General features: G+C 44.0%; 1 protein-coding gene across 1 annotated transcript in view; it reads left to right on the top strand.

Moving 5' to 3' along the window:
- SNX10 (sorting nexin 10) overlaps nt 1-24,016 on the top strand; it is a 59,819-nt gene that overhangs the window by 13,464 nt on the left and 22,339 nt on the right. The window contains exon 2 of the mRNA XM_045006150.1: nt 8,410-8,462. Coding sequence (XP_044862085.1) covers nt 8,439-8,462 — 24 coding nt within the window. The 5' untranslated portion in view covers nt 8,410-8,438. The remainder of the gene's footprint in view (nt 1-8,409; nt 8,463-24,016) is intronic.

The following is a 24,016-nucleotide window of genomic DNA, read 5'->3' as shown; positions in this document are numbered from 1 at the left end:
CCATGGAATACTTGCGTTATAAGCGAGATTAATGCATGCAGCAACTTACAAGCAATCAATACCAGACTGATTCCAGCTATGTGTTTGTCAGTATTCAAGTGAGGCATGGGAACCTTGGCATAAGTTGGCACCTGGTTTGCCAGTGTCACAGCTACCCATCTAATAGCAAAACTTAGTTTTCAAGATAGTGATATTCCTGAGACTGTTCTGTTAGATAGTGTCTGAACTAAGCATTCTCTGAGAGGGCCCCTTAGCTTTGGAATTCACTCTGCCCTGATTTTGATCTCTAATACCCCTAGTTTATTAACATTCAGAGCACACTAGATGGCCCAGTGTAAGGGAATAGTAAGGCTCTGCTTGATGATCTTAAATATCGTTTGTTTGGTTTAATGGTTCAAAAGGTTTACATGAGTGGTCTGTTTTATGGTGTGTATTTAAGAATTGTCAAGGAGCACTTAGGGCAGGGGTTCTCAGACTAGGGGTTGGGACCCCTCATGGAGTGATGAGGTTATTACATGGGGGGGGGGGGGTCACAAGCTGTCGGCCTCCACCCCAAACCCCACTTTGCCTCCAGCATTTATAATGGTGTTAAATATATTTAAGTGTTTAATTTATAAGGGGGAGGGTTGCATTCAGAGGTTTGCTATGTGAAACGGGTCACTAGTACAAACATTTGAGAACCACTGACCTAGAGCAAGGGATAGGTACTTCTATGTAATAGATCTATATCTAAGTAAACAAAAGGTATTCAGGCTGATACCAAAACAGGGAAGGAACAAATTTTTCTATTTCAATCAGTGGGTTTCTTCCCTGCAGGCCAGAAAACATTTTATCGAGACTATAAATCTGCCACTCTCTCTCTTGATTCTTCTTCCCCATCATGTACACATCTCTCTCTCCCCCTATCTCAATGGAAACTCACTATAAAGAGCAAGAGAATTAGCTTTCTGCTTTGTTTCTACAGGCCATTTCTCTGTCACAACTGTGTGTTTAGTTTTTTCTTTAAGAGAATCTTCGCTTAAGCAAACATTTGAACTGTTGATCTGCTTCAGTGACTCCTGCACTTGCTAGAAAACTGAAGTATATCAAATCCCTATATTGAATTACAAAAGAAAAAAATCACTAAATGTCTTTTACAAAACATTTAAAATTTTATGAATGAAGTCTTGGCCCCATTGAAGTCAAGTCAATCTTGCTGTCTTACTACACAATTTGTGAAATAGTAAATTGCATTTCCCATTTGAATACAAGACATTTTAAAACTTGCATCAATTTTGAGTTTAAAGTTTCTAATACAAAAGATCCCCTGTAATAATAGTAATTGCATTACAAAAGTTTGGAAAGCTTCTTCCTATTCTCATGCATTCAGATATCAAGAGCTTTGTCTGATTTTGCAATTTTATAGGATCTTTTCCTTGTTTCTGACTACTCTTTTGGTCTATGCCAGGGGTAGTCAACACTTTTTGGTCAAGGTCTAAATGTCTTGGTCAAAGTATAGTATGTGTGCAACTGATCGTTCCTACTTAAGTGGATTACTTTGCATTTGTCCTTATTGAATTTCATTCTATTTACTTCAGACCATTTCTCCAGTTTGTCAGGATCATTTTGAATTTTAATTCTATCCTCCAAAGCACTTGCAACCCCTCCCACCTTGGTATCATCCACAAACTTTGTTTACTCTCTATGCCATTATCTAAATCATTGATGAAGATATTGAACATAATCAGACCCAGAACCGATCTCTGCAGGACCCCACTTGTTATGCCCTTCCAGCATGACTGTGAACCACGAATGATTACTTTCTGGGAATGATTTTTCCCAACCACTTATGCACCCTCCGTATAGTAGCTCCATCTAGGTTGTATTTCCCTAGCTTGTTTATGACAAGGTCATGCAACACAGTATCAAAATCCTTACTAAAGTCAAGATATACCACATCTACTTCTTCCCCCCTATCCACAAGGCTGGTTACCCTGTTAAAGAAAGCTATCAGGGTGGTTTGACACAATTTGTTCTTGACAAATCCATGCTGACTGCTATTTATCACCTCATTATCTTCTAGGTGTTTGCAAATTGCTTAATTATTTGCTCCATTATCTTTCAGGGTATAGAAGTTAAGCTGACTGGTCTGTAATTCCCCGGGTTGTCCTTATTTCCCTTTTTATAGATGGGCACTATATTTGCTCTTTTCAATATATTTAGTATTGACTTCCTTGTCTGTTCCTTATGACAAGGACACAGGATCTAATGTTCAATAACAGTTTTCAATAGTATGCAGATAAGAACAGTGATGCTAGTTTTCTAGACACATTTCCAACTGGTTCTTCAAGAATGACTTTAGATATTCAGTTAATTAGCTTTTTATGTGTGTGTGTATATATTGACATGAAATTGGTAGCAGCTACCTTACTTTTTTCTGTGATTATTAGAATAATATATCAGGACCTTACTGGATTCTTGTGTGCACTTGTAACAATACTACTATTCAAAACCGTAGTCAAGGTCCAGACTCCAGAGAAAAAAATAAATAATAAACCAACAATAATGAGTAAGTAAAATGATGATGTGGTCTGTTCAAAAGCATCTGGCAGTCTGGATTTTGGCTTGTGGTCCACCTATAGACTACATCTATGCTCAATAGATTTAGTGAAGTACCACACATATGACATACTTTGCTCTTCATATAATTCTATTGTTAACTTATCTGAATTTCTCAATTTAAAAAAAAATCAGCTGTGCCATAGAAAGGGGATCCTACTGTAGCTCACACTTGCTGGAGTGAGCAAGCAGTAATACCTCTCTCATTTTCTGCTGAGCTTTCAGGTTAGTTTTATGGTAGGCTTACTTAAATAGAGTAGGCCAGTTTGTGGACTCTTGCTTTATGATGAAGTATCTCTATCTTTTTAATGGGATACTAGGTCTAATTCTGCACTAATTTATACTAGCGTATATGGGAGTAACTCTCCTGAAGTCAAGGCAATTACACTGGTGTAAAACTGATAGAAGGGAAAGCAGAATCAGACCCTGGGTTTTTAAAAGCATTTGAATATTGGATTTATTTTTCAGTTTCTTTTCTTTACAATTGTTAAAATATTATTTTGTTGAAAACTGAAATGGGGTCTGAGCTACTTATCTGGGGATAGCCAGCATCTGTCACACTGATTGAACAGTCTCTGTCTTCCCAAAGGGGATGAAGGAAGCAGATAGAATTTCTTGGGTACAAGGCCTGGGGAGGTAGAAAGGTGCAGCTTTTCTCCCCCATATACTGCTATAATAGGGTTGGTGAAGGTTGCAAATGGGCACACAGAGCCAGCTGATTTGAAAGGTACTAGGTACAGATATAGTCAGTGTTAAAGTACAGGTGATGAAGGAGGTCTGGACTCACCCCTGTGGTGCCTCCTGCTGGTTGTCCTTGGGAATTAGCTCACTGCCAGCCAGGAGCACCCTCTGCAGGCCAGTGATCCACCTGTCCTCTTGGCCCCCCCATGTCCCTCCCTGGACCCCAATGCCCCTTTTAACTGGCAGTGCTGCCCCCTGGCAGTACCCCACCAATCTGGGTCTCCCCTCCCTGGGGAACCCCCACTCCACTATCCCCACTTTGCCTCAGTTTTGGCTACTGTCCAGTCTCCACCTATCCCCCCACACCCTGGGGTGGGCTGCAGTGTCAGCCACTCATCATAGGCAAAGTGGTTTGGACCTGCTGCCTTTGCCTACCCCTGGGGTGTCCCCTGCAACTCCCAGTACTTCTTGGCCTTATGCTAGGCCGCAGCTTGGGGCTTTCCAGGCAGGAGCTCCTCTGCCTTTCCCCAGCCCTGCTTCACTCAGGTACCCAGTGTCTAGCTCCCTGCAGCCAGGCCCTTCTCCCTCTAAGGCCAGAGGGAGACTGTTTTCTCCTGGCTTCCCTGGCCTTTTTATACAGGCCAGCTGTGGCCTGATTAGGGTGTGGCCCAGCTGTGGCCACTTCCCCAATCAGCCCAGCTTTTAGAGCTGCAGCTTTCAAGCCCTCCACTTTTTAAACCCCTCAGGGCAGGAGTGGGTAACCACCCCAATACACCTGGTCTTAGAAACAAATATTTGGCTTCATTCTAGTCCTCTGTCTATTTATTGAACCTGAGTTCAAACATTAGCAGCTGAAGACAGAAGTTTTCTCTAAAGGTTTGTATGAGTTGCTTGTGTAACGCAAGTTTCACAAGCATCTGGTCCCAGACTGTGGAACTGACTCCCACAGGAAGTAAGGCCCAATGCAAACCTTACTATCTTCTGCTCCACATGCAACGCACACTTCCTCATCCTTGCCTTCACTAACACACTTAACAGCCTGTACATAGTTATACATATAAAAACCTAATCAAAATTACCCAAAACTCTACATTGTGCACACAGCTTCCCCCATGAGAAGAGGATGAGAGAGAAAATGAACCACAGATGTTAGTTCCATTGCTTAATGCACTATTAAAAGTTGTTCAGATGCTGTGGTGATGAGGGTGGTGTCACCTTGCCTCAGTGGGTAAAAGCTCAGAATACCAGATTCAGGACAAACTGCTGAGAAATAAGGCAGACTCACCCCCAAACTGGTGGTTACTCTACCCTTAGATATACAAAGCCAGTAACAAAAGTAAACTTCTGTCTCACCACGCTGGTTAACAAGAAGTCAAAAATGCAGTCCCCTTAGGCATTCCAGCACTTCTTTCACCCCCCCAGACACTAGACTTTGATGAGTGGTTATTGAAAACCAATTTAATCAAACAAAGGGTTCTTCTGATCTCAAGAGCTCAGTCACATACCCAAGTCAATATATAACTCAGATCTTACCCAATAATCACGCTGCTTCCAATCCTTTTGTAATTAAAATCTAAAGGCTTAAGAGAAAAGAAGAGAGTTAAAATGGTTAACAGATTGTGTGTAGATATACATAATTCCTTTGGATTAGGTTATAGCAGTGGTGTAACAGACTGTTAGCTTGAAAAGTCTCTGGTAACTTCCAAAAGATTGGAAGGTCTTCAATTCATAGTCAGAGTGCTCTTTTTAGTTGTCTGTCCAGAGTATTAGAACAGAAAGAGGCAACATGGAGATGTTTCAAGGGTCTTTTCTATCCTCTGCCATGTGGATGGAATCTTACTATCTCAAACAAAGCTCATAGCCTAGTTTGTGGAAAGATACTGGCACAAGATGGAGTCCAGGGTCACCTGATCATGTCACATGCCCTTACATGGCTTGCTGACTCACAGGTGCAGCCATTGGCCATTTGGAATCTTCAGGAAGAGCCATCTGGGAAGAATGAGTTTCTTCAATGGCCCATTGTGAGAGTTAATTGCCTCCGATTGGGCCATCAGCACAAAGCTATCTGGCTTCAATGTAGATTTTACTGGGTGGGTGTTAGCCCAGGAACAAACACATTTGGGATACAGCTCTATAGCCAATATTTATAACTTCAGATAAAGTGATGATACATGGATTTAAAGAAGATAATCATCTTTAGTGAATCATAACTTTTCCATTGACTCCTTACATGATATACTTTGTACAAGTTTTGTTGCACTTGGCTAACAGTGGCAATATTAATGAGACAAATGGTTATATTTCAATCAGAGGGAAATGTATAGTAAACATTTGCACAAAATTCCCCACTGCCACCCTTATTTTTGGAAAAATTTTGCCCAGCCCTAGTTCTTATCGTAAACAATGGGTCACCTCATCTTAATGATGTAATAAATTTTTTCCTCCAAACTGGTTTGAACACGTTGGTAACTGGTGAAACATGTTATCTTATGTCTGCTTTGAAGGACAACTGTCTCCTTCAGAATGGCAAAACACAATATGCTAATCATTTCCTCCCACAGGCTTGTTGATAAAACCTTTATGCCAAACAACACCGTCATATACTATGTATATGCGATATGTTGCAGAAAAAGTATTTTTGAAATGTTGTAGCATTTTTTAAAATATATTGGGAATACATTTTTGTATCTCTTTGCTGTGAATTCAACTGTACGGGACTTTCAGGGGCAGGGAAAATAAAACTAAGGCCTTATTTACATGGAAATTGGAACTGAAATAACTAAATTTGTTGCAGTTCACTTTCATTATTTCGGTGAAGGCTTGAGTCTGGACACTCTTATTCCAAAATAAGACCCTGACCCCAAAATGACTTACACATGTACTTAAACTTGCTACTAATGAGTAGTTGCATTGAAATCAATGGAACTACTCATTGTAGTAAAGTTAAGTATGTGTGTAAGTAGGACTGGGACCTAAGAGTGTCCACACACAGACTTGCACCTAAATAATTAGAGGTGTGAATTAGGTACAATGTAGCTATTTTGGTTCGCGTTTCCATATGTATAAGGTTCAATTTAATAAACATGTAAGACTCCTCTAAAAATTACCAGTAGTATATTTTCGATATAATGTGCAATGACTGGAAAGTCTGATAGCTCAGGAGATTCCAGAGTGAGAAGCAAGTGCTGTCCATATCATTGGGAAGCTTCCAATGGCATGGTAGTCTATCCTTTCTACTGGTATAAGCTCCTGTTTTTGCTCTCCTAAGGATGTGAAATTGAACCTTAAACCTTTCACTGGTGCACAGATAAATATTGTCCAATCCTGAGGGAGAAATAGCACTCTCTCAAGTAGATCTGGAGAGAAAAAGTTGTTTTGAAGCTGTGCAGAGATTTGGAATGTATTCCTGGAAGCCAGACGACAAGCCACGGAGGACCAGGGCGGTGGACAAGCATCCACCGAAATTCCGCCGACAAGCAGCAACATCAATAGGCGTCGCTGCCGAAATGCCACCGACAAGCAGCGTCATCCAGAGATGTTGCCGCCGAAATACCACCGAAAATCGGCGGTATTTTGGTGATGACGCTTGGCATTTTGGTGGATGCTCGTCTGCCGGCCAGTACGTGGGCGCACTTAAGACACCCCGGCAGGCGCCATGGCACCCGCGGGCACCGCATTGGGGACCCCGAGATAGAATGTAGGTGCAATGGTCAGAGATGCATGCAACATTGAAGAGCTTAACTTAATTTTGGACATGGGCACCACTTCCACATAGGGGTGTGTGTGTATCTATATAAACTGCATACAACCTGGTCTAGCTTTTCAGGGGTATTCATCTATCCTGAATACATTCACTAATTTTAGAAAATAACTTAAAAACCCCCACACACAAACACAATACAACTCTGACTCCATGAAATTTACCCACACCTAAAGCCAATGTATGCTGGTAGGTCACTCATAACATGGGAAGATTTTTTCTTTACAATCATGTTCTAGACTAGGTTATCTATAGCATGTTTTAATACATATTTATGAAAAAATCCCTATGTGAATCCTAATGCAAATATTTGTCTTATTTCCTAATGTAATATGATTCCAAAAATAGTCCTGCACGCCAATTCATATAGGTGTGCTTCTTTATGGTCCATATTATGCCTATAGGTATGACCTTATGAATCATGAGGAATGCCTATGGATTATGTAATTTATAGCACAGTTTTATAATCTTGTGAGAAGCAGGGAAAGTCCTACATTACTATTCATACTACCTGTTTTGCACAGTATTTATTAATTGATCTGTCTCAAAAAGTTTCTCTAGTGATTTTTATACTGTGGCTGAGGGACAGGTCGGGAGGGAAGGACCCCTTTCCACACTCCTTAAGGAAGCTGTGGTGGAACCTGGATGGTGGTAACCCTAAATCATAGTTCTTGCTGGCATGGTTCCAGCTGCTGTGTGGACAAGATCTTGGTAACATTCTGGTATAATTGGACTGAGCATATTATGTGATTCACCAAATAAGGCTGTAGGCAGTTATGAAATAAGCTATCACAATACATTTTGCAAAATGCTTTTCCAGTTCCTGTTTCAGAGCAGATGAATACTTATACATTATTGTGCAAAGAAAGTTAATGGGTCAGATACTCTGCTTAATCCAGATCATGCTGGACACAGCAGAGGGGAATATCAGGAAGCCATTGCTGCTCCAGGGGTGCAGTTTAGACTCCAGTTTTTGCTGTAGTTCCTCAAAGGACCATCTGTAGCCGGAGATAGATGGAGTGTATTGCGTCCTCCACTCCCCCAACCCAGGCACACAAGACTGTGTGCAGAGGCTGCAGGGAGAAAGGCAGAAGCAGCACCCTACTCCATCTCTGTCGATAAAGGACTCCTGCATGCCAAGAAAATGCCTCCAGTCCATTTGTTGACATTTTCCATCTGAAGTGTAAAGTTTTAGGTAGCGGTTCAAGCCACTTGTTGTTGTTTGTTCTCCCAGAAACCCCCCTAGCTGTAACCCATGGCACCATATTATATTTACCCTGGTCTGGCCCATTCTTTTGTGGCAGAAGGATTATATAGCCCTATTTTACAGTAAGTTAAGGGCTAACTAGTCTGCCCATTTTGTTTTACAGGTTGATTTTTTTTATCTTCTGTTTTGAGGATGACACCAAAACACGAAAAACAGGTAAGTGACTTTAACGGTAATAAATAAATGCCAAGTTTCATGGTGAGTATTGATAGAATTTTACTGTACAAAGCCCTGTAGACCGGAGCTTGGAAGATCATAGGGGCAAGCTAACTTGTTGGGTAACTAGTAGAGCAGTGGTGTGCAAACTTTTCCAGTTGTGCCCCTGCCCCACCATCAATGGAATCTGTCTGTGTCCCCCCCTCCATTACTACACAGCTAAGGCTTCCTCAGCAGCAGAGCCTGGTCTGAAGGCAGAGCTGGTGATGGGGGAGAAGCTGGGGCTAGAGGTGGAGCTGGTCTGGGGCAGAGAGGGAATGAAGGCAGAGCTGGGTTGGGGAGGTGGAGTGAGACAGGGGGTGGATCTGGTCTGAAGGCAGAGCTGGGCCAGAGACAGAGCAGGACTGGGGGCTGTATGAGGGTGGTGGCAAAGCTGGGTTGGGGGCATAGTGTTCCTTTCTCGCCCCCATGGGGGCTGTTGTGGGCCTGGAGGCAGAGCAGGACTGGGGGCTGAATGGGATTGAGGGAGGAGTGAGGCTGGGGTGGAGCAGGGATGGAAGCTCAGTGCTCCTTCCCCACCTCCTGTGGAGGCTGGCCTGGGCCCCACCACATGGCCCCTGGAACATTCCTCTGTGACCCTCTAGGGGGGCATGTCCCACAATTTGAGGACCACTGCATTAGAGCTGAGTGAGCAATGGAAAACTGATGATAGAAAAAGGGTATATGGTAGTGGAGGAAGAGGGGGATACATTTTGTGAAAGTCCAGGGACCTCTGGGATAAAAAAACAAAATTTTAACCCCCCACTTCAAATAAGCAGTTAAACCAACTATTTGCATACTGTGATATTTAACAGTCAAGTATATTGAGTAAGCTCTTTTATGAAAGCTTGTAATGCACTGAGCTTAATAGTCATGATGAGATGTTTATACAGGTTATTGTGTGTGTGTGTGTGTTATATAAATATGAAGAAAATTGCAACTGTGGTGCAACTTCTTCAGCATCACCTCATAACAGGGCAGTGAAGTAATCAGTTGGAGAGGGGCAACCTCCCCAACAAGATACAACTGGCTTCAAGCACCTAGGAACCATCAAAACAAATGGGAACAGCTTAAAACTGAAAAGAAAACCTCAGTCTTCAGGAAAAAAGATAGGATGGAGTTTTCCCCACTTTAAATATCTATAGTGACTGAAGAGAAAACCCCTGCAAACCCTTTTGAAATGGAAGGGGTTTGAACTGAAGGGCATCCAGATCTTGGGGAACAAAAGGTGGGAGGCTGTCCAGGAACTCTGGATCCCTCCTATAGCTAGAGATGCACGGGGAAAATGTTCGAAGACAGTGGTTCTCATACCACTTTGTTTGTGCCCCTCTTCTGTGTGTCTGTAATAATTTACACCCCCGGGTGCCCGGCCAGCAGCCCCACTCTCCAGCTCATAGACTCATAGACTTTAAGGTCAGAAGGGACCATTATGATCATCTAGTCTGACCTCCTGCACAATGCAGGCCACAGAATCTCACCCATCCACTTCTATAACAAACCCCTAACCTATGTCTGAGTTATTGAAGTCCTCAAATTGTGGTTTGAAGACCTCAAGCTGCAGAGAATCCTCCAGCTCTGAAGGCAGAGTGGAGAGTGGCAGCTGCTGGCCAGGTGCCCAGCTCTGAAGGCAATGCTGCTGCCAGTAGCAGCACAGAAGTAAGGGTGGCATGGTATAGTATTGCCCCCCTTCTCTGCTGCTGAAGGTGATGCTGCCTTTAGACCTGGGCACCTGGCCAGTAGCTGCTATACTCCGAAGGCAGTGTGGAAGTAAGCTACTGCAACACCCTCCCCACCCTCGCCCCCCATAATAGGCTTACGACCCACTTTTGGGTCAGGATCCCCACTTTGAGAAATGCTGTGTACTTCTGTATACTTTTACCCTACTTTTTTTTTGTGTAAGAGTACCCAAAAGACCAGATTTTACAGTCCATGATCTGATTTTCATAGTCATAATGTGGTAGACCTTTACATATGGGTGGTTTTTTATTTATTGTTAGACATTAAAATGAATTCATAGATTCATTCATGCACACAGCTTTAATTTACAATTTTTATATATATATATATATATAGTTATGGGTTTGAATGACAACTAATCTATTGGCCCAAACTAAATCAACATTTCTGTTTAATGAGACAGAACAAAAACACAAACCATGTGAAAGTTGAGTTGCTATAACTGAAAAATAAACTCAGCAGGCAGTTTTGCTGTAGGATTCCTTTGTGATTTGTATTGCTTCCATTATTGTGGCTCATGCCATGAAGTACCATGCTGGTATTTTTTCCTGTTGAGTGGCTTGCCTAAGGAGTTTATTTTTAGTGGTATATTAATTAAATATTTCCCTTTTAAACTGATGAGCACTCCAAATTCCATGTTCCCGCTTAATGGCTAGTGACTTGAACTATGAGCTCACACAGGGGTGATTGAAGAGTAAGAATCTGGACTATCCAGGTCTTGGATCCAGGCACACAAGAGTAAGCCAGTGCTCATGCCTGCTGCTCCCTGCACTCAGAGCAGGTAGGTGAGGATTGGGTGGAGTCTTGGCTCTATTTCCAACTCTGTGCAACTGAACTGGTCTGGGGCACTTGTAATTTGCTGCTGGGATGGGTGCACTGGCATTTTGCTTGACATAGCCAAGACCAAACTGTTTGTTTGTGATTAAGGGACTATTGTGTTATAAAAGAATCCCCTGAAATGATTATCTTTGCTGTGTAGGCAGCCCTTACGCTCCACCTGCATTGGTCTAGAACCAAATTGGGAAGTTATGTTTGAAGAGATATAAATCTCATGCCTGGAATATTGATATAAAGGGGTATGGCTTGCTCAGGAAGGACATGTCAGAGGAAAAAAGGGAGGAGGTGTTGCTTTATACATGAACAATATATACACTTGTTCTGAGGTTCAGAAAGAGGTGAGAATCAGATCAGTTGAAAGTCTCTGGGTGAAGATATAAGGGGGGAAAAAACAAGGGTGATGTAATGGTAGGAGTCTGCTATAGACCACCACACCAGGAAAAGGAGGTGGATGAGCCTTTTCTAGAATAACAAATATCCAAAACACAAAACTTGGTGATAATTAGGGAAAATATTGGGACCGCCGTGGGGGCGGGGCGGGGGGGGGGGTTACCTACACTCACCTGTCTGGGAGTTCGGCGACAATTTGGCAGAGAGCCCTTCGGTCGCGGACCGTCTTCGGCGGTATTTCGGCAGCGGGTAGTAAACCTTGCCACCAAAGACAGGAGCACCTGCTGCTGAAGACTGTCCACGACTGAAGGACTCTCTGCCAAATTGCTGCCGAAGACTGTCCCTGCCAGCATGCAGGGGATCTTGGGGGACAATTACCACACGGGTGGGGCGCAAAATAAACTTTATTAAGAAAATGCAAAAACAGGGAAAATTTAATAGTGAGGGGTGTGGGGTTTGTTAAGGTAGACAATTGGGGAGGGGTTTCTTTTGGTGAACAGTATGGGGGTTTCAATAGTGGGGTACAATACAGTTGGTAAACAATTAACACTGAGGTATAAATGTAACAGGTAGCTAACAATTTCTATGTAGAAAGGTGTGTCACAGCAGCATATAACCAACTAACAGTTATGGAAAAATATGTTAAATAACAAACAATTTTAGGTAAAAATGTGTCACAGTGGTGTAAATGTAGAATGTGAGGTGTATCAGAGAAGAAAAAGTAACCAATGGGGTTTTATGCTAGATTGGGATGGGGGAAGAGGAGCACGTGGTGGAGCAGAGGGGGATTTAAACTTAGACACAGAGAACAGACAGACTGTAAGGAGTCAGAGGGACACAAAGAAGCTGGCGGGGGGCGGGGTTTGCAGTGGAAAGACAGACTTAACCACAATTATGCAAAACACAGCAAAATCTTATCTATGATCTAACTTAACCAAGACTACACAAATTAGCAAGTAACAAAACACAATGCAACAATTCTCTAAGCCTAATTTACAGAGTATAATGCTAAACCTAACTTAACCTAATGAGTGCACCTTATACTAGGGGTGGTTCTCCAAGGGTGTGGCTGCAGCAGTGGAGCAACTGCAAGTGAGCTGCCCAGGATAGAATCCAGGGAGGCACAGGTTTATTTCTAGCAGCAAAGGAGCTGCAGAACCAGAACCAGATTACAGATGCAGACCAAGGAGTTAACTTGGGTCTGTCTGTTGGGGAAAGAAAAGCCAGCAGCTAGAACAGGGAGGGTCTGCAAGAGAGAGTTCTTACCAATCCCCAGGACAACAGCAGAGGCAGAAGCAGGCACAGCAGCAGCATCAGAGGACGCAGAGAGGACTCAATTTGCTCACAATAATCAGGAGATCTCCAGGCAAAATTCGTTGTTCGTGGGAGGGGAGTTTAAAAACGGGGGTACGCTCAAAAACAAACGAGAGCGGGGAGAGGGCCTCCCAAAGACCCCTAGCTGATCAGAGCAGGTGGCAAAGCAAGGACCTTCTCCGAGGTCTGATTAGAAAATGTCTGGTTATATAGGCAGACTTAGGCAGTTTCCCGCCAGTAACTTTGATTGGTCCCCCTTGTTAGAGGGGAGGAGAGAAAGCAGGGAAAAGTCTTCAGGTGTGCACAGACGTGTCTGGGCTAGTTCTAAGTCACAGACATGACTTACATGCTCAGCTATGTGGCCATATAAGGTCTTGCATTCTTGGGCAGCGCCCCCTACACCGAGCCCAGGTCTGAACAAAGGAGGCAGAGGCCCACCCCCACCTGAGCAGAGCAATGGCTCCGGTTAGTCTGCAAAGGCCATTCCACTGAGCAGGGCCAGGCTATGACTCTTGCTAGCCCCATGGCCGGGAGGGGCGGCCACACAGAGAGGAAAACAAAAAGGAATGCAGCAGGGAGGCAGCTGTAACAGACAAAGACCAGGAAACAAAATATTGGGACAAATAGAGTCCCGACCGTACTCTGGTTGGGATGCGGGACAAACTCCTCAAAATCAGGACGTCTGGTTACCCTAGTGATAATGGACTTTAACTACCCAGATATGTGCTGGAAAAGTAATACAGCAAAACTCAAAACGTCCAGTGAGTTCTTGGAATGTGTTGGGAACCTCTGCTCACCACCGGAGCACCTCCTTCTGGTCATGTCTGGGGAGTAGCTCTGCCAGCCCGAGAGCCTCTTCTTGCAATTGTTCAGCCTGTCATCTCAGGCTCTTGCTCTGTGGCCTCTCTCTTACTCCTCAGGAGCTGTTACGCCTCATCTTCGTGGCTTAGCCCTCCAGCCAAGTCAAAACAGCCCTCCCCATCTGGGGTATGGTCAGTCTTCCACACCACCCCAGGCAGTCCTGAACCTCACTGCCTTAGCTGAGCCACTCCCTTGGTGACTAGAATGAACAATCCTAGACAGTAGTCAGATTCATTGCCCATATTGTGCCACTCGCTCAGTGGCTGGTAGGGAACCCAGGCTCATCCCCTATACTGGGTTCCTGCCTAGGGGCCCTGTCTCCAGCAGCTAAGGTCAGTACTACCATGAACCTTCCTGTCACACCCCTGGACTAGTTTCTACCTAGGCTATCCCAAGCTTGCATTGTCTGCTCTACTAGCTAAACCCCTCTCTCTAGTCTGCTAGACAAACTCTTCCTTGTCCCAGGGAAAGTGACTGTAGCTGTCCTCCCTGCAGTGCCCTTTCTGCTACCAGCTGGGCCATCCCTGGGGGCTGGGGGTAAAGCCCAGGACAAATCAGCCTGTATGGGCTCCACTTAACATTTTTTTTATACAGATTAAATCTGGTGTGGGGAGGGGACACCAGTGCTGGGGGACAAGGGATGATGGAGAGTCACAGGGTGGCACCTGTGCTAGAGGTGAGGGGGGCCCCCTGTGCTGGAGGGTCCCAGAAAAGGGAGGGGTCCGGGGCGGAAGGGCAATGGATGGGGCCAGCCTGGCGCTGGCGTGTTGCGGCAGCACTAGGATGCTGGTGGCCGGCGATGCCAGGAGCCAGTGGGGCCACGCTGGGGTTGCTGCTGGAGACTGAGCCCATGCCCCACAATGCCAAGCAAGAAAAAGAAATACAATGTGCTGGGGGGTGCTTCCCGCTGGTGAGTGCGGGCCCGACCCCTGCTACCGGTGCCAGGCCCCCCGCTAACCTTCCAGCCGGCCTGGACCACCAACCCCTAACCCCACCCCCCGGGCTGGGCTGGCCCCCCAGGCACCCACCCTCTGGGCCGGCCTAGTGCCCCACGCATGACACACGCACATCAAAGTGCAGGGCCTGGAGCAGTAGCCCCGATTCGCTGTACCTGAGGGACAGCTCTGGCTACCAGCTCTCTAGTCTTACAGAAGCCCTGTCTGTTCCTGCACAGGTGAGCATCTGTTAATTAGGGCTCTCCTCTCAGCTTAAATGCTTCACGGTTTGCAGCCTATTAGGTTAATTGCACCCTCTGGCCTAAATTAATCCCTTCAGGGTGAGTGTGGGGAGTACAGCTCCATCACAGCTGGGGAAAACTTCTTGTTTCAGAAGATGGAGGAAGTAACAAGTGAGGCAGTCATTGATTCTGACCAACAGAGAGGAATTATTTGAAATTCTGAAGGTGGAAGGCAAAATGAGTGAAAATGATCATGAAATGATTTGAGTTCAAGGTTCTAAGGCAAGGAAGAGCATAAGGACATAGGCACCAACTCTGTGGGTGCCTTGGGACTGGAGCACCCCCAGGGAAAAATGGTGGGTGCTGAGCACTCTCAGGTAACCCCCCATTACCTCCCTTCCCCTCCCCCAGTGCCTCCCATCCATTGGTGGCCCCTGCTGATTAGCACCTCCCCCACTCCCTCCCAGTGCCTCCTGCCTGCTGCGATCATCTGTTTTGTGGCATGCAGGAGGCACTGGGAGGGAGTGGGGGAGGAGTGAGGGCATGGTGTGCTTGGGGGAGGGGGAAGAACAGGATGGGAAGAGCCAGGGCAGGAAGAGGTAGTGGGGGGGACCTGGGGCCGAGCTGGGGTGGGTCAAGCATGCCCTGGCACATTGGAAAGTCGGCACCTCTGCATAAGGACAATGGACTTAAAGTATGTTTGTTTTTTAAAAAAAACAAACTCAGACAACTGGTAGGTAAGGTCCCATGGGAAGAAGAACTAAGGGAAAAAGTAGTTCAGGAGAGCTGGCAGTTCCTCAAATGAACAATATTACAGGCAGAACGACAAACTATCCTGATGCGAAGGAAAGATAGGAAGAATAAGAAGAAGCTAATATGGCTTCCACAAGACCTCTTTGTAGGATTCCTTTTTGATTTTTGAGGTCATTTAAAGAGTGGAAACGTACAAATTTCTAAGGAGGAGTACAAAAGAATAGCACAAGCATGTAAGGACAAAATTAGGTGCACCTAAGAAAAGGTTTATAATTAGGAGTGAGAGAAAGATGTAGAAGAGTGTAGATCCACTAATAACAGATGACCAAGAAGGCTGAGGCGTTTAATGCTTATTTTGCTTCAGTCTTCATTTAAAAAGATTAATGGTGACAGATGCTTGCACAGTTAATACTAACAACAATGTGGAAGGAACACAAGCCAGAATAGGGAAAGAACAGGTTAAAGAATATTTAGATAAGTTAGATATATTCAGGTGGGCAGGATCTGATGATTTGGGGGTCATGGTGGATGATCAGCTGGGCATGAGCTCCTAGTGTAAATTTATGGCCAAAAGAGCTAATGTGATCCTAGGAAACATAAACAAGGGAATCTTGAGTAGGAGTAGAGAGATTATTTTACTTCTGTATTTGTCACTGGTGCGAGCACTGCTGGAATATTGTGTCCAGTTCTGGTGTGCACAATTCAAGAAGGATGTTGATACATTGGAGAGGCTTTGGAGAAGAGCCATGAGAATGAGTAAAGGATTAGAAATAATGCCTTATAGTGATAGACTCAGGGAGCTCAATTTATTTAGCTTAACAAAGAGACGGTTAAGGGGTGACCTTGATTAGTCTATAAGTATCCACATGGGGAACAAATGTTTGATAATGGGCTCTTCAGTCTATCAGAGAAAGCTATAACATGATCCAAGGCTGGAAGTTCAAGCTAGACAAGTTCAGACTGGGAATAAGGTGTACATTTTTAATGGTGAAAGTAAAAAACAACAACAATGGAACAATTGACAGGTGGATTCTCTGTTACTGGAAATTTAAAAATTAAAATTGGAAGTTTTTCTAAAATATATGTTCCAGGAATAATTTTGGGGAAATTTTATGGACTGTTATACAGGAGTTCAGTCTAGATGATCACAATAGTCCCTTCTCACCTTGGAATCTATGAAATTCACCCTAGGGTACTTAAAGACCTAGCTGAAGCAATCTTGGAACCATTAATGATTACCTTTGAGAACTCCTGGTTAAGGTCCCAAGGACTGGAGAAGAACAAACATAGTTGTGACATACCCAGGGTACAATCCAGACTAATGAGTAGCTGTGTCCCCCTGCCCTCTAACCTGGGGTGCCCTTTACGCTGCTTTGCTGCTGTAGCCTCCAGTCTGGACTGCTCACAAATATCCTCCAGCATGTAAGTCACTCCCAGCTCTGTGTGTGTGCTGCAGCCAGCCACACATTGGCTCTTAGCTGCTTTGTTTATACTGCACGGTGACCTCAACACACTCCCAGTCTTAGATTTCCCCCTGGAAATCTATGTCCTGTACTGCCCTCCCCTCACCTGAGCAGTACAAGCTTATAAAAAGTCTGTCATTTAATTAATAGAAATGGAGTTTCCCAGACAGTTCAATTCAAACACACTGGATTAGATAAAACAATAAAATAAGTTTATTAACTATGGTGAGAGAGAGAGAGAGAGAGAGTTTAAGTGAGTACAAGTAATGAGGCATAAAAGTCAGAAATGGCTACAAGCAAAATAAAGATAAAACACAATTGGTGCCTAATTTAACAAACTATGTTAAATTCAAAGCAAGGTTTTCTCACCACATGCTTTGGTAGATTACAGACCAAACTCTTAGGTCAGGACCCCTCGCCCTGTCCAGTGCTGCTTCCTTCCTCCTTCAGGTTCTGGGGAGGAGAGCGAGAGAAGGGAGTACTTTTGGGGTATCCCCCCTTTCTTTCTATAGTCCTCTCCCCCCTTTGAGAAGCATCTCCAGCTGGGAGCATGGTGACAGGCAGTCTGTGTGTATGGGAATCCCATACTGTTTCTTTGCTAAGATGTAGATTTTTTTGCCCATGCCCTGTTTCCTGCCAAAGAAAGGACATTTAGCAGGTAATGGCCCATTTGCCTTGTTTACACCTGGCTGTGGTGCCAGCTTACCCTTTGTCTCTGAGGCCTTGGCTACACTTGGAGTTACAGCGCTGGTGGTGGCTTTACAGTGCTGTAACTCATTCCCCGTCCACACTGGCAAGGCACATACAGCGCTGTATCTCCCTGGCTACAGCGCTGCTTGTACTCCATCTCGACGAGAGGAATCAAGAGAACAGCGCTGGTGCTGCAGCGCTGGGGTGCCAGTGTAAACAGTGATTAATCTTACTACGCTGTAACTGACCTCCGGAACCTTGCCATAATGCTTTTAAGTAAAGATAACACTCTTTGTTTTGTTGTGATGCCTCTGTTTGTTTTGTTGTGAAGTCAGGGCTCTCAGAACTGCTTATCTAAAAAACAAACACAGCTACTGTTTGCTGTGAATGAGCAGAGGCAGGCAGGGGGATCCCTTTGGAATGTCCACAGCTAGTGTTTGCTTGAGGAGAGAAGCAGCACGGCGGGTGGAGGGGGGTGGTGTCCGTTTCGGAACAGCTGCTTATCTGGTCTGTGAGGGGAAAAAAACAAAGGCTATTTGCATTTAGTGAATGAGAGAGGGGTGGGGGAAGGGGTCGGAACTTGCAAGGCAGGGAGCTGACACAATGTCAGCTCCAAAAATCCACTCTCTGTCTCCTCCATGCTCCCTGTCACACTCCACCCCACTCCCCCTCTTTTGAAAAGCATGTTGCAGCCACTTGAACGCTGGGATAGCTACCCATAATGCACCACTCCCAACACCGCTGCAAATGTGGCCACGACAGTGCGCTGCTGGTAGCTGTCAGTGTGGCCACACTGCAGCGCTTTCCCTACACAGCTGTACGAAGACAGTTTTAACTTCCAGCGCTGTACAGCTGCAAGTGTAGCCATACCCTCAGGAACCGGTTTGGCTGCTGCCCAGACTTGGAACATGTGTTAGTAACACCATATGGTGGAATCTTATAATTTTACATTAAACAGGATTGCCCCACACATTTTACCAGGACAATAATGACCAGCATTATTGACCACAATGACGAAAATTGTAAATTTTCAAATGATACCTCAGAAGGCATACCTTGAACAAAGACTTACACTAGTGTTCAAGGGGTGAAGTCACAATAGATTTATCCGGGGAGGGATAGCTCAGTGGTTTGAGCATTCACCTCCTAAACCCAGGGTTATGAGTTCAGTCCTTGAGGGGACCAGTTAGGGATCTGGGGCAAAAAAATCTGTCTGGGGATTGGTCCTGCTTTGAGCAGGATGACCTTCTGAGTTCCCTTCCAACCCTGATATTCTATGATTCTGACTTTAAAAAGTGAAACAAAGAGGACAAGGGAATTATAGGTCATGCAGCCTAATAGAAAGATACTGGAACAAATAACAATAAGTTTGTGAGCACTTAAAGAATAATAGGCCAACATTGATTTGTCAAGAACAAATCATGCCAAACCAAACTAATTTTCTTCTTTGACGAGGTTACTGGCCTACTTGATGGGGGAAGCAGTAAATATGATACATCTTGATTTTAGTAAGGTTTTTGATACGGTCCCACATAACATTCTCATAAGCAAACTAGGGAAATATGGTCAGATATAATAACTATAAGGTGAGTGCACAACTGGTTGGAAGATCATACTCAAAGAGTAGTTATCAGTGGTTCACTCTCTGGCTGGGAGGATGTATCCAGAGGGGTCCTGAAGAGATCTTTCTTTGGTCTGGTACTATTCAATATTTTCACTAACGATTTTGGATAATGGAGTGGAAAGCATACTAGGAGGGGTGGCAAGCCTTTTAGAGGACAGGATTGGAATTCAAAGTGATCTTGAGAAATTGGAGAATTGATCTGAAAACCAAGATGAACATGAATAAAAACAAGTGCAAAGTACTACAATCAGGAAAGAAAACGGAAATGCCCAAGTACAAAAATGGGGAATAACTGGCTAGGCAGTAGTATTGCATAAAGGATCTGGGATTTATAGGGGATCAGAAATTGAATATGAGTCTACAATGTGATGCAGTTGCAAAAAAGACAAATATTCTTCTGGGGTCTACTAGCAGAATTGTTGTATGCAAGACTCTGGAGGTAATTGTTCTGCGAAGCCAGAGTATTGTGGGTAGTTTTGTGTACCACACTTTAAGGAAGATATGGACGAACTGGAGAGTCCAGAGGAGAGTAACAAAAATGATAAAAAGTTTAGAAAGGTATGACCTATAAGGAAAGGTTAAAAAACTTGGTGTGTTTAGTCTTCAGAAAAGAAGAGTGAAGATGGACATAACAGTCTTCAAATATGTTAAGGGCTGTGATAAAGAGGATAGTAATCAACTGTTCTCCATGTCCACAGAAAGTAGGACAAGAAGTAATCAGCCTAATCTGCAGCAAGGGAAATTTTAATTTAAGTATTAGGAAAACTTTTCTAACTACACATCCACCTCAATATAACTCTGTCCTCAGGAGCCAAAAAATCTTACCACATTATAGGTGAAACCGCCTTACATCGAACTTGCTTTGATCCACTGGAGTGCACAGCCCAGGCCCCTGGAGAACTGCTTTACCGCGTTATATCCAAATTTGTGTGTTATTGGGTCGCGTTATATTGGGGTAGAGGTGTATGAGGACAGTTAAGTGCTGGAATAGAAGCAGCAAAGAATCCTGTGGCACCTTATAGACTAACAGACGTTTTGCAGCATGAGCTTTCGTGGGTGAATACCCACTTCTTTGGATGCAAGTAGTGGAAATTTCCAGGGGCAGGTTTATATATGCAAGCAAGAAGCAAGCTAGAGATAACGAGGTTAGTTCAATCGGGGAGGATGAGGCCCTGTTCTAGCAGTTGAGTGAAAACCAAGAGAGGAGAAACTGGTTCTGTAATTGGCAAACCATTCACAGTCTTTGTTTAATCCTGAGCTGATGGTGTCAAATTTGCAGATGAACTGGAGCTCAGCAGTTTCTCTTTGAAGTCTGGTCCTGAAGTTTTTTTGCTGCAGGATGGCCACCTTAAGATCTGCTATTGAGTGGCCAGGGAGGTTGAAGTGCTCTCCTACAGGTTTTTGTATATTGCCATTCCTAATATCTGATTTGTGTCCATTTATCCTTTTCCTTAGAGACTGTCCAGTTTGGCCGATGTACATAGCAGAGGGGCATTGCTGGCATATGATGGCATATATAATATTGGTGGACGTGCAGGTGAATGAACCGGTGATGATGTGGCTGATCTGGTTAGGTTTCCTGTGATGGTGTCGCTGGTGTAGATATGTGGGCAGAGTTGGCATCGAGGTTTGTTGCATGGATTGGTTCCTGAGTTAGAGTTACTATGGTGCGGTGTGCAGTTACTGGTGAGAATATGCTTCAGGTTGTCTGTGGGCGAGGACTGGCCTGCCACCCAAGGCCTGTGAAAGTGTGGGATCATTGTCCAGGATGGGTTGTAGATCCCTGATGATGCGCTGGAGGGTTTTACCTGGGAACTGTATGTGATGGCCAGTGGAGTCCTGTTGGTTTCTTTCTTGGGTTTGTCTTGCAGTAGGAGGCTTCTGGGTACACGTCTGGCTCTGTTGATCTGTTTCCTTATTTCCTCGTGTGGGTACTGTAATTTTGAGAAGTTGGTCTCTGTCTGTGGGGTTATAGCAGATGCGGTTGTACCTCAGTGCTTGGCTGTAGACAATGGATCTTGTGGTGTGCCCGGGATGGAAGCTGGAGGCATGAAGGTAGGCATAGCGGTCGGTAGGTTTTCGGTATAAGGTGGTGTTAATGTGACCATCAATTATTTGCACCGTAGTAACCAGATCAGCCACACCATCACCGGTTCATTCACCTGCACGTCCACCAATGTTATATATGCCAGCAATGCCCCTCTGCTATGTACATCGGCCAAACTGGACAGTCTCTAAGGAAAAGGATAAATGGACACAAATCAGATATTAGGAATGGCAATATACAAAAACCTGTAGGAGAGCACTTCAACCTCCCTGGCCACTCAATAGCAGATCTTAAGGAACCAAATCCTCCTTTTTCACCCATTGTTTTGTTGTGTTAGAGGTGGCGAAATAGCAGATTCCACTATGTATGTCAAAGTAGCTCTGTTGGCTAATTTGGAGGGCAATATGAGACATTTGAATTTTTAAAGTGTGAATTAGCTCTGTTAAGTGAGAGACTCACTAAAGAGAATTGAACATGTAGTACAGGGGTTCTCAGACTTTTGTACTGGTGACCCCTTTCACATACCAAGCCTCTGAGTGCGACCCCCTTATAAATTAAAAACACTTGTTTATATATTTAACACATATATAAATGCTGGAAGGCAAAGCGGGGTTTGGGGTGGAGGCTGACAGCGCGCAACCCCCCCCCCATGTCATTGTTTTGTTAATAATAGGCAGACTGATTGGAAGAACTGTTGTGGTTTTTTTTTTTTTTAGGGAACTTCATGGAAAATGACTGGACTGGAGTTGGTGAATAAGCAGATGAGTACCAGTTGTGGTTTCAGGCACTCTAGAACATGAGGTTATCATCTGATATTTCCCTCATTACAGTGGTTTGACTGAAATCACAACTGAATAGATGAAGTAAATAGCTAAACAATGAAAGGTTTTTTTTATCCTTCACAGTAATTTTTACTATTTTAAAAATAGCTATTTCCATGGCAGACATCCTATTTTACAATTATAAGTATAATAACCCAACATCATTCTTCATGTTATATATGCTTTCTCAGAGACCTAGTGCTTTTGCTCTCAAACTTTTTACAGAGCACCTGGTTTGCCAATTATTGCAGGGCAATATGCTTTATTGTCAACAAATTAAACTGGCAGCAGAAGCAAACCTTAAGAATATTTCTTGCATTTGCTTCAGTTCCTTTTGCAACATATTCTCTCCTTTGTGGCTAATCATAACAAGAAGACTCCTGATACTTTCAGCTTTCAGTGGTTGTGTCTACATTAGCCTTTTCCCCTACATATTTCCCACCATTGCCAATACCAATGCAGCTCCATTGTGAGAAGCAGCAGTGAGAGGGCTAGTGTAGAAAAGCCACCTGCATCGTCTTTACCACTGTGTCATGCACATGTATCCCTACATGTCTAGAATGCCCCCATTCCAGACAACATGGTGGCGTAATAACATCACTGGTGCCTTGTTTACACTTATCAGTGGAGCTGCGCCAATGGAAGGAAATAGGTATAGACAAAGGCAGAGAGGCATTACAGTGCATTCATGGCCAGAAGAGAGGCTATGCTGGTACCTGCTTATTAAATAGCTAGGACTTCTCTTGGTATTCCAGGCCCTGTCTGCTTGCTGTTCTGAAAGATATGTTAGCTCCCCATAGCTATTTCAGATATAGGAAAGTAAGCTCAGGTTGCATTCTTCCTCACTCATAATCAACAATATTCTTAACTAAAGCCTTGTCTACACAGGAAAGTTATACTGGTGTAAGGTAAGGTGTGGATTTATACCTCTATAGTTATACTGGCAATTCCCTACGGGGAATAAGAGTGACTTTTTCTGGGTCAGCTTCTGTCACTTTGGAAGTGGTTTAAGCAATACCAGAAAAAGCCACTTCTATGCTAGCACTAGGGAGTTATGCCAGTGTAACTGTATCAGTATAGTTTTGCCACTTAATTTCCCTGTGTAGATGAGTCCTAAGTTCTAATTGCAGAACATGTACTTCTGGCCCTGGTGTCTGAGCCAGAAAACACCAAGCATGACTGTTAGATCCCAGGTGAAGGTTACAGGACCGGCAGTTACGGGGGGACATGTTTTATTTGTTAACTTAGCTATTTGTTATAAAGTTACTCGAGAGAATAAATGAGAACCTCCTGATACCATTTTTCCCAGTGTCTTTCTGTTCTGTCTGTACAGTTCCTAACACTTTGAGGCCTCTCATCCCTGAGTATGGCTTCCAAGTGCTACGGCAGCACAAATAATGATACTTTTAAGAGTATAACAGCACCGTAAGTATATATTCTGTGAAACATTTGTGCCTTAATAATCACAAGGCAGCCTCAATTTACAGCACCAATGTTTTTTGTTGAAGAAAAGGCCACTTTTAAGTCTGTTGAGTGTCCAGGGAGACTGAAGTGCTTTCCTATTGGTTTTTGAATGTTACAGTTCTTGATGTTTGTTTTGTGTCCATTTATTCTTTTGCGCAGAGACTGTCCAGTTTAGCCAATGTACATGGCAGAGGGGCATTGCTGGCACATGATGGCATAGATCACATTTAAAAGTGTCCATTCTTCAACAAAAAAACTTCAAAAACAGACTTTAATGAGAAACTGCAGAACTGGAATTAATTTGCAAACTTTACACCATCAAATTAGGCCTAAATAA

This window comes from Mauremys mutica, chromosome 2 (genome assembly GCF_020497125.1).
Source record: "Mauremys mutica isolate MM-2020 ecotype Southern chromosome 2, ASM2049712v1, whole genome shotgun sequence".
Lineage (NCBI taxonomy): Eukaryota > Metazoa > Chordata > Testudines > Geoemydidae > Mauremys > Mauremys mutica.
This window is presented reverse-complemented; position numbering and strand designations above follow the sequence as displayed.